Source organism: Stegodyphus dumicola, chromosome 5 (assembly GCF_044657685.1).
Source record: "Stegodyphus dumicola isolate Sdum_Otavi_A_Nest chromosome 5, ASM4465768v1".
NCBI classification, from domain to species: Eukaryota; Metazoa; Arthropoda; class Arachnida; order Araneae; family Eresidae; genus Stegodyphus; species Stegodyphus dumicola.
The window spans coordinates 33,790,028-33,802,251 of NC_140772.1; the positions used below are offsets into that span (position 1 = coordinate 33,790,028).

At 32.4% G+C, this 12,224-nt stretch overlaps 1 protein-coding gene across 3 annotated transcripts in view; it reads right to left on the bottom strand.

Moving 5' to 3' along the window:
* Positions 1 to 12,224, bottom strand: part of Pld (Phospholipase D) — an 86,510-nt gene that overhangs the window by 39,400 nt on the left and 34,886 nt on the right. For 2 of the 3 annotated variants that reach the window (XM_035352699.2, XM_085816553.1), the window contains 4 exons: positions 9,805 to 9,944; positions 8,480 to 8,636; positions 2,914 to 3,195; positions 670 to 737 (listed from right to left, as the gene is read on the bottom strand). In XM_035352699.2, the coding sequence (XP_035208590.2) occupies positions 670 to 737; positions 2,914 to 3,195; positions 8,480 to 8,636; positions 9,805 to 9,944 (647 nt within the window). The remainder of the gene's footprint in view (positions 1 to 669; positions 738 to 2,913; positions 3,196 to 8,479; positions 8,637 to 9,804; positions 9,945 to 12,224) is intronic. The other variant, XM_085816552.1, reaches the window with a different exon arrangement.

Below are 12,224 nucleotides of genomic sequence, written 5' to 3' on the forward strand. Positions count from 1 at the left end.
TTGCAAGCACTGCTACCAACAGCTCTATATTTAAGACATTCAAAACCCTCATTTTAAATAATACTTTTTTACTTATTCACATCCTGGTGGAGGCTAACTGAAAGGCGAAATTACAGCCAAGATCCAAATCATAAAATTCCATAATTAACATAAAATATTCTATACCAGCATTGAACATTACCCCAATAAAAGATCAAAATCATCTAGAATAATCGCCTTAGAGAGAGGTCACTTCATTTAATACATTTCCAATTTTAATCTAACAAAATAATTAAATCCCAACCAATTCAAATGCTATCAAACTGCTGGTGTTTCTATTTTGTATTTTATTTACAAAACATAAATGTATAAGAATTTACATTAAAAAATGAACATTACAAAATAATTTAAATATCAAAATTCATCAGGCAAAAAAATTAAAGCAAATTTAATAATAAAGAATTTACATATATCTGCAGTGCACAAACATTTTCAGCATACGTTGAGTTTGAGCATGTGATAAAATGGCAGGAAAAAAGAAATGAAATTCAAAATCAATTTTAGTGCCACCATCTAAAAACAAACAGCTTACTAAAAGTAGTAGATCGCATAGTACATGATTACCAAAGCAGCAATACAGACACATACAGAAATTAAAAAAATATCATGAAAATTATATAAACTTCTTACTTATCCAAACTGGTATTTAAAGAATCCATCGATTTATTAAAAGATTGCTTTTTCAGTCCCTGTAAACGCTAAAAAATATTTTAAAAAAATCTATTAATAAATGATATAATGTACTTCTAAAAGAAGATATAATACATTTTTAAAAGAATAGTTTTCTTTCCAAATACTACAAGATATGTCATGCTATATATAATATTTTTATTAAAATAATCAAATACATCGAAGTGCAACTGAATTACGGATAGCTAGTCAATAACGAGTTGGGCCTCCTCTGGCCTTTATAATGGCTCCCAAATGATGAAGTATAGATTCAATAAGTTTCTGGACGCATTCTATGGGAATGGCTTGCCAAACATTAGATAGAGCTGTCTATAACTTAGGAAGAGTCGCTAGTGTTGTGTGATAAGATTTTAAACCTTTCTCCAAAGTGTCTGAAAGATGCTCAGTAGAATTTAGGTCAGGGCTTTTAAGTAGCCAATTTATGACAGAGAAATTTAAAACAACGCTCATCCAAACAGACAGCAGTAAACCGGGACCTGTGAGAAGGTTCAGTTATCTTGATGGGATACTTCATTTCCATGTCAATGGAGGACAACATAAATAAATAGATGTAGATGATCACCCAGTAACTCTATGTACTGAATCATATTGAAGGAGGTTGGTACAAGTACCAAAGATCCCAAACACTGCCAAGAGAAAACATCCCAGACGATGATTAAGCCACCATGGCCTTGTACAGTTCCAAACTGCCATTCAGGGTTCATGGCTTCATGAGTCTTATGCCATATTCTCAGCCTCCCATCGGTATCAATTAGTCAGAATCAAGACTCATCACTCCATGCTACTCATATCAAGTCCACTATAGTCTATTTTCTATATTCTCTTGCCCAGGCAAGAAGTGCAGCTCAACGGCATGCATTCGGCAAAGGTAATCTCGTGGGTCTACGGCTTCCAAAGCCCATATGATGAAGCGAGAGCTACACGATCCTTTTACTGACTGTATGGCTGTTGCTCTGATTCAGATTTGAGCTAATGTTTGGCTTCATTGACTATGCATAATGCATCTGAGCCGTCTCACACCATGCTTGTTCTAGGTTAATTGCCCTTTGCAATTTGCTTGATGGCTAATTCTTGTTCCCACCATCCGTGTATTCTCAGTATACTCTTGACACTGTCGACCTTGAAAATTCTAGCCCACTGAGGATTTTGGAAATTGAATGGCCCATGCGCCGAGTGCCTACTATCTGTCCGAGATCGAAGCTGTCTAAATTAGAAGTTTTACCCATACTGGCAATTGAAATGACTGATTAACAACAACCATAGTACTAGCTGTATGTGCACTTACCACAACTTCCTCATGCGAGCACAGATGCCACGCAGCACTATAAAATTTGCATAGCCATATCTATCCCTAATTCAGTGTACTTTTCTAATAACTACAAATAACAATTTGACATAAGTAGAAAATACTAAAAATTTTATTAATGTAATACTTTAATTGAAAAATACAATTAAAACAATAAAAGCAAAAAATGTATTTTGTAATGAACTGCATCAAGAAATAGTATGTTTGTAACAAACTAAAACATGATTTTAAGATCATTTATTTTCATTTTGCACCCCTTAATCATCACTGAATTTTTTTTTTCAGAAAAAGAAACAAAATATGTAAAAATTAATTTAAAAAAATGTCCCAGCATAATAACCCTTACTTAAATTAGTAAATTAGAAGAGTACAGATTTAAAGAAAAAAGCAACTCATAATTATTCTTATTCATCTTCCTTCAAATATTTCAATTAAAAAATTAAACATCAGTACCATTCATATTGCATAATTACAGTAAAATTCTATACTACAATTACTGCCTTGGGTAATTTATACAATACAGCCAGAATATACTGAATTAATTAACAGAACTTAATAATATTAACAAGGGGATAGGGAAGGCTCATGCTCAGGGACTGATTAACAAAACTGAAGGTCTGGAACAAAACCTGCTGTAGAAGCTCCTTTCTATTTAATTTTTGCTATGCAGCAGATATCTCTGATATCAATTACATAAAGTGCTTCAGGAAATAATCCAAGAATATTTTTTATTTAAAGTTATTTAAACAAAAAACTTATTTTCTGATCATTCGAACCTAAATGAAAAGTTGCCAACTCATTGTCACATTAATGAATTGGCAGAAAATGCTTACTTAGCTAATTTAAATAATTTAAAAAAAAATAAATATTATACTTACAACAACAGCTTGCATAACCCGCTTTGCTTTAAGTTTTCTGGATGTGAATCTCTTTTTAGCACATTCATCATTATCCATCACTTTCAGATGAGGATATTCTGAATCGGTGGAGATATTCTTTGCTTCTGATGATGGTGTTAAAATTTGGGATGATGATGGAGTTGGGCTCTCTATGTTGATTTGAACTGCATCACAACTTCTGAGTAAATCACCACTACTTTTGTCTGCAGTAAAAAAGGGAGCTGGCTGGGGAAGGAGAGAAAGACGGACAAATTTCCAAGGCTTTGTTAGTAATAAGGAGGTAGTTAATTCAAAGCACAAAGGGAAGGGGAATCAGATTAGAATTTTAGAATTTTCACTACATCATACAAAAAACATTTTTGACAGTACATTTTATAATAAGAAATGATCAGTGTTGAAACAGGATCAGAAAAGTCTAACTAAATTTCATCTAAATAGCAAGTTACAAATTGAGAAGTTTAGAGTTATTTGCTGGGTTAACTGTTTAAAAATTATAAGAATCAGTTAAATATACATATTCACACAAAACATTATATTTAAGATTAATATATCTCACTAAGCACTACTTGCTAAAATTAGCAATGCATAAGTTTTATTTGGTATATTAAATACTGGTGGGTCAGTGATGTGGTATCCACAAAGCAAATTTAAAGTGCCCATTGTTCGAATATCTAAGTTCAGAATTTTAGATTTTTTGAAATTTTTCTTCTTCATTTTACAAATTGTATGAATTACATAATTAAACTTTTAATAAAAATCTTAATGACATCTAGATTACACTACAAAACTAGATGAATAAAGTGATTACTAGAAACATTTGATGTCATGCATGGTGAACTATTTTCTGCTCACAGTAGCTTTGTGTACTTTGTCCAGGATGCGCTTTACATCTGTAACCTTTTCTTACATAAACATATCATTTCATGAATTTGTATTTCGAGTTATAAGCAGAGTACTGCCATGGAAAAAAGAATAAGAACCAGAAGACATTTTATTATTGAGTGGGAAGAATAATTTTGCTTCACTTATTATTAAAAAAAGTGCACATTTATTATATAATTCAACCACAGAAAAATTCCAAAAATGAAAAAACATGACTTACATTATTTTTTTAATAATATTTTATCAGTTTCCGCAATTTTATGCCATAATTGTATGTTGGGATGAAATAACAAGAAATTGGCCCATAACTTCCTCACATAATTATTCCAATTGATCGTTGTGTTGGGATTCATTTGAAGAAAGTTTTGGTTTGTAAAACTGAATAGATGTAAACTTCTGACACCATAAGTAAATGAATCAGTAGTAATGAAAGGAATGCACAAAGGCTGCATAGCTGTCTTGATACTAAGTCACATTTTAATTTATGGTTATTCGAATATATTTAGAAAGAATGTTGCACCTTATTTGTGCCCAGACAAATCTCAAGTCATGGAATTCACTGCAGTTAAAAAGGAGCAGAAAGAAAGAAATGAAAACACTAATTTCATGAAAAATGTGGTTGTGTGAGTGATAATTATTAAAACAATTAAAGAAATCAAAGCAAACTAAGAGCATCTGATGCCGATGGGGGACAGTGACTTCGCTTTAACAGAAAAGTAAACAATTCTTCCAAGAAAAAGATACCACCCCAAATGAAAGATTTTGTATCCCCCCCCAAAAAAAATACCCACAAAATGGTGTTTTACTGCCTGGAGAATTAAAATGGTGCTGCCACAGGAGAAGAATTGTTTGCATGTTTAAGCATGCCAGGAGAAGAAGGTTCACAAAACAGATGTTGGCTCGAAGATCTGTACATTGGTTTTCAGAAAGCCATTCAATGTATTTACTTCTAGTGTCAAGATCTCATATTATTATAGTCAACAGATATTAGGAATAAAGCATAACTGTTGGCTAAAATATTGGGTTATGCTTAAAATTCTGCAGTTTAATGGCATATATAAATGAAGCCGTACAAAAACATATGAAAATTTTATTCAATCACATAAGCACCATTCATGAGCTTTTGACATCCCTCAGGAAGAATAAAAATCCCTTTTCAAAAACATCATTATTCATTAAAAGTCAAGAAGTTATTTGACAGTCTCCAAATAAGTGAACTCGAGGTTATTCAGATAATTTTGAAATGGCATGAAAAAATAAAAATCCAAGAGGGCAAGGTCTGGTATCTGTGGTGGTGGTGGTGGTGGTGGTGGGATAAAATATACCAGCTATACTCAGTGAGTCTAATGGACATTCATTGAAAACTGGGCCCAAGCACTGTCATGATGGAAGACAATACCTCAAACATTGGTTAATTCTGACCAACTTGCTTCAATTTCTGCTTTCAAAACTGCAATTTGGGAACAATATTTTTCTAAATTTATTGCCTGACTTGGTGGCAACAATTCATAGTACACAATTTTTTTTAATCCCATCATACACAAAGCATTACATTCTGGGAATGCAGCCCCCCTCTTAATGTTACCACAGGAAATCCTTTTAGCTTACTCCATGAACTTTTTCTTGCAAAATTATTTATTGTACCTATTTCTGATCTCCAGTTATAGGTCATTTAAAAAAAAAAAAAGAGTTTCTTTATTTCTTTTCACAAAGAATCACAATAGGAAACTCTAGCAAGCATACTTTGCTCTTTTAAAGTATGGGTTAGCCATACATTGCAGCAGCTTGCATACTTAGTCTTCTTTAATTATCATATACAGTACAAAGTCTTTAATCTGGACGTCCATAATCCGGAATGATCTATAATCCGGAACTCAAAAGCTACAAACTTTCTACGCATGCACGTTTAATGTATAACGGACAATATAAGTTAGGCCAAAATTATCTATTTCAGTTAATGTTGCAGATTGCATTGTTCCTTAATCTTCTAATTGGATCCGGCTTATTATTTTTTGCAGACTGTTAGAGCAATTTTACAAAAAGTAAGCTTGAACTTTCGATTACGTCAAAAAGAGTTTACGATTCTGGAGTTGGCAAAGGATGTACAAAGTGAAAGCATGTTTCGATGTCCATCAAACAAAAAGTGGAATTTCTGCAAAAAATAAATAAAGGCATGAAGAAAGTGACAGAGAGGTTAGTGAAAACGAAAAAATTTCGGTTGTTAGTCAGTATTCTCGGCACAGAAATCACAGGACTTGAACAGCTGAACTTAGTAACTGAACAAGAAATTATGTCTGTTTATAGAATTAAAGAGAAAGTATTAGCACATAAAACAAAGCAACTTAAACAACTTACATTAAAAGAAATGTTTAATAAAGTAATAAACACTAAGCTCTTTTTTTTTTTTTTTTTTTTTTTTTTTTTGTAAATTTCGATATCCTTTAGATCATAATTGCTCTTTATTTCATAAATTACAGTTTCATATTTTTAATTTTATAATTTCTGCATGTCATCTTACCAGATTTAAATTGATGATCTATAATCCGGAAAAACCCCTAATCCGGAATCGTCGAAGTCCTGACGAGTCCGGATTAAAGACTTTGTACTGTACAATGCTTTTTAAAATGTTTGGTGTTTGGTTTATTTAATTATGGCAAAGCAAACTAGGGCTATCTGCCTAAGGGGAGGGATGCCTTTGTGGAGGACTTCCTAAGGAAAACTGACTCATATACACGTTACACATGGGGAAAACCATGAAAACACCCATGCAGCCAGCCCGTTTGTGGGATTTGAACCTCGGACCGAACTACCAGTGTTCAGCGAATTTATCTCTCAGCCGCTGGTGGGCTGCTTTTTGAAATGTTTGGTTTTTTAACCATAGCTCCTTTTAACAGGTTTTTATTTACAAAGGATAGCTGTCCAGAGCGGACATCAAATTCAAGACTAAAATTTTCCTGTTTAAACTTCTCACACTATCTTCAAACTGTGACATAAGAAAATGCATAAATTTTATGAGCAGTCTGACAAGCATTTTTCCTTCTTTAAAATAAAAAAGCAGATGAGAGTTCTTCATTCTTAGCAATGCACTAAAACGAATGTTACGACACAGTATATGTTAGAATGACACAGCATAAGAAGAAAAAACTGCATTTAAACACCTACTTCAATCAAGGTTAGTAACAAAATTCGTACTTATTTTCTTCAAAACCGTAACACAATAATTAGAAGATAACACAGATTTTCTTTTATGATCCAATAATTACACGCTTGTTTACCCACACATTTCTATATTTGCCTTTGCTTTTGATATTTATTTTGGGTTTCACAAATTATCTATTCTTTTCATGAAGCTCTGTATATATATATATATACATCTTTAGATTTGCAATTCTCATCTTGTCAGATTTTGGGTCAATCTGACTACAGCAAATTTGGCAACAAGCAGGTCCTTTTAGTCAGAAAGCGCCAACTAGTTAACAGCATTTATGTTTTGCTTCAATTTGTTGATAATGTGCAAAATTTTGAGAAATAATACTATATTTTTTTATTAAAGTGCCAAAATACATTAATGTGATTTATATGGCACAGAAGATAATTTCAGTGACTTTGCCATTGCTTCTAGGGTGAGGTTAAGTTATTTTCATTATTACCTGACAAAAGGGAGCAATGCTTCTCACAAATTATGTGTTTTAGTACAATTAATGGATAAGTATAACACCTCAACACAATCAAAATATCTTTATCTTGGTTTTATGTGGCTAATTAACCCTTGATAAGACTTAGTTTTTGCAAAAAAGAGTATAAGATAATTGCCATCCCTTTTTTTCGCCTTGTACTTTGAATAAATAATTATCATTTGGTATCCTTCTTCTACAAGAGGAGTATTTTCAAAGTTACAGGATCTAAATAAATAAAAAGCAATCTGTTCTTCAAACTTTTGACTAAATGACTGGCACAAATTTATCAGGATCTCAGCCAACCTCCATGGTCAAAGTATGTAAATACTGATTTGTAAATGAAGAGATGGTGCATTTTGAGAAGGAAACTGATGAAGTTCTCTTGAAAAGGCAGCAAGTTTTCTGTTTCCCAGATGAAGAGATACATCAGAGTTTCTCTCAAAATACAATGGCTTTTTTATTTGGAAACCAATGTCCATGCTAAAGCTAAATTCTGTTTATTTTCATTTCCTATTTGTATTAGTCTTAATATGTATTAACTCAGATGCTAGATTAGACAACTATCACTATAAAATGACCACTTTAAATGTTTCATGAAAGAAGAAATATTCAGTTTCTGAAAAATTGGTATAGTTCATAAAAAAAAAGATGATACACACTTTTGCATACAAATGACAAAAATTGTTGAGATGATTGTTGATACAAATGATAAAAATTGTTGAGAAAAAAGGGAATTTTACATTATGAAATGTAGCAAACACTGCAAAACATTAGTGTACGTGGAATTATTTTCTTCTTTACAGAAATAATTTATTCCTAGATCTGTAGTAACAGAAAAGTAATTTTTCAAACAAGAAAATCTATACAGCATACTTTTCATTAAAAAAAAAACTATAAAAATAATGCATTTAATTAAGATAGTTTAGAACTACAATTCTAATTAAGACAGTTTACAAAAACTAGTAATTTCATATAAAATAACTTACCTCACTTTGCAAATTAGTACCAAGTTCTGATGCTATATCTGATAAGGAGTGAGACCTGCATAATTCTGTAGGACCTTTAAGTAATGGAGATGACTTCATATCAGCAGTCAGAGTTACTTGACTTAGTTTCTTACCAACACCTCCAAGATCAGTCAACCTAAGTATATTACCATTTCAGTTAGTTAAATCTAGTACCTCTACCATTTTATTTAGGGTAGTGTACCATTTTATGCATTAACTTCTAAAGCATATGACTGCAAACAGTTCAGTTACTGAAGAATTTTGAAACTGAAATGCCATTTTTAGGCTGCATACCTATTACTGGAATTGAGGCAAACCAGTACTACACAATGTGCAACTGAACATATATATATATGTTTTTTTTCCCTGATTGAGTAAGCCTCAAACCTGTTCTTTTCTCGTAACATTTAGTAAAGTTACAAAATGAATGGCTATTCCATATCATTACAATAGATATTTTAGAGCCTTTCATTTTACCAAAACATACAGAAATATGGCCAAACTATAATATTTCACTTCCCATTATAAACAGAGAAATAAATTCACTGATGCTGATTTGTATCTGCCATAGTTCATTTTATAATGCATGTAAAAATCAAGATTCAAACTGAAATTACTCACATCATAATTCTTTAGTTTATTATTATATATAGTAAAATTATAATATTTAAAGTAAATCCAAAGTAATTTTCACAATAAATAACAAATATCTTAAGATGACTTAATTGTACCACTTATGTTGAAATTTATTTATTACTGTCATACAAAAAAAAAAAAAAGAAAAAGAAAAAGAAAAAAAAAAAAAGAAAAGAAAAGAAAAGAAAAAGAAAGAAAGAAAGAAAATACTATGCTGATGTTTCATGCACAAAAACTACAGGAAGTTTTACAAAGTGCCCACCAAATTATGTATTAAAACCATGATATTCCATAATTAACCAACTTACATGATAATTTTTAATCAAACTTTTTTTTTTTTTTTCTGTCTAGTTTTATTTGATAACTTTGTTGGTGCAAAAATGCGTTATATGAAAGTGTTTCAGCACTGTACTCTAGGTCTTATGGCAAAACTATATCATACAATACAACGTACTTTAAATCATATTTTTTAAAAATTTATTTTAATTCTAAGCTTTTACATGGATTCGTTCTGTCCAGTGCACTATTGGAATAGCTGGGGGGGGGACTAAAAAATTACAGCTGATTTAGTTTCCACTGCATTTCATGTTTCTGACATCCTAATGATTGGTAATAATGAGTACTCATTTTTTTAAGAAGTTTAAATCACATTTTAATATTTCTGTTACCTGTGTTGATAATCATCCCATCTTCCATAGCAAAGGTCAAGACCACCAATAAAAGCATAAGTCTGATCAACACAAACTATTTTTTCATGGTGTGCCCACAGCAGAGTTCCATTTGTAACATGATCAGGATGGCGTAATACCTATAACCATCAAATATTTTTTTTATTTAAATAAATGACTTATTTACCAGGGTGAAAAATATACAATGATGCTTTTATAGACAAAGTAAATATTCATGAGCACAGCATTTGTAATATGTACAGTTGCTTTTAAGATTAAAAACATGATAAGGCATACCAAAAGCAGAATTTATTTCATATGACTCAAAAAGGTTATTAACAACACTAATAAATACAGTGAACCCTACTGCAGCAACCACCTTTAAAAGAAATAAACACCCCTCTGATGAACACACCTCTCTAAATATGACCATTTCTTTATAAAACCGAAACCACCTGGAACTGTGAATAGTTTCCTTGGAGAAAGTTCACTGTATAAATCTAACATGCACACAACTATTCTCTCGCCTCTCCCCCCAAAAAAAAAATAATTAAAATATTTTAATAAGCAGTATTATTGCTCTTAAAAATGACAAAATTTTCCACTAACAAAAAAATCCGATGACTTCCTTATACAGATTATTAAGATACACATTTTGCACTGCACAAAGACAGACATATTTTTCACTGCAACAAACTTACATTAAATACTATTAGGTATTTCCTGTTAGATTAACTCCATATACACTTAAGTGACAAAAGTCATGGGATACCTCCTTATACTTTGTCTGTCCTCCTTTTGCCCGGCGAAGTGCAGCAACTCAACGTGGCATAGACTCAACAAGTCGTTGGAAGTCCCCTGCAGGAATATTGAGCCATGCTGCCTCTATAGACGTCCATAATTGTGAAAGTGTTGACGGTGCAGGGTTTTGGGCATGAACTGACCTCTCGATGATGTCCCATAAATATTCGATGGGATTCATGTCCGGCGATCTAGGTGGCCAGATCATTCGCTGGAATTGTCCAGAATGTTCTTCTAACCAATCGCGAACAATTGTGGCCCGGTGACATGGCGCATTGTCATCCATAAAAATCCCATCATTGTTTGAGTACGTGAAGTCCATGAATGGCTGTAAAGTGATCTCCAAGTAGCTGAAGGTATCCATTTCCAGTCAATGATCGGTTCAGACTCATCTGACCAAGCCACAGTTTTCCATTCATTTAGGGACCAACCGATATGCTCACGAGCCCACGAGAGTCGCTGCAGGCGATGTCGTGCTGTCGGTAAAGGCATTCGAGTTGGTCTTCTGCTGGCATAGCCCAAGGAAGACAAATTTCGCCGCACTGTCCTATCGGACACGTCCCTCGTACGTCCCACATTGATTTCTGTGGTTATTTGACACAGTGTTGTTTGTCTGTGAACATTGACAACTCTATGCAGACATCGCTGGTCTCGGTCGTTAAGTGCAGGTGGTCGGCCACTGCGCTGTCCATGGTGGGATGTTATGCCTGAAATTAGATACTCTCGGCACACTCTTGACACTGTGGATCTCAGAATGTTGAATTCCCTAACGATATCCGAAATGGAATGACCCATGCATCTAGCTCCAACTACCATTCTGCATTCAAAGTCTGTTAATTCTCCTCGTGCGGCCATAATCACGTCAAAGCCTCTTCACATGAATAACTTGAACACAAATGAAAGCCCTGCCAAAGCACTTCGCATTTATACATTTTCTACGTGATACTACTGTAATCTGTATATTTGCATATTGCTATCCCAGGACTTTTGTCACTTCAGTGTATAAGCTGTTATTATGTATTAAGCTTAGTTATTTGTTGAAAAGATTAGTTAAAAGTTTGATTTTGTTATTTGTTGAAGATTAATTTTTTTTTTTAAAATTTGACATCATTTAAAACACTTCTCTAATTGGAAGTATATGATTTAGTATTTAATAACATGTGCAAATAAAAATACAAGGCAGCTTTTGCTGTTTTGGTTATTTAAAACTAATTCCATTTTGGAAACTAGTTTAAAACTATACAACATCACCAGATAACAAAAGTAAAACAAATCCATTGTTTAAGAATTTTTTACAAGTAGAAAAAAGAACATGGAACAAAGCTGCTAGAAAGAAAACTCCATAAAATAAAAAACACTGGAACCCCCATTACTATTCCTGCAATTGATCTTAATAATAATGTTTTAAAGAGGTATATATATATATGTCAATAAAAAGGCTGTTGGTACAGTTATTGTTTATATGCAAAGAAGAAGCATCAAGTTTGTGTGCTTGCTATTAGGTCACTGATTATTAAGATAAAAAGCAGATTCACAAATTGCAAATTAATTACATTAAATCTTTGTAATTCAGTTTTCAGATATCTGAAACAATCTGCTCATTTTATTCATCCTATAAT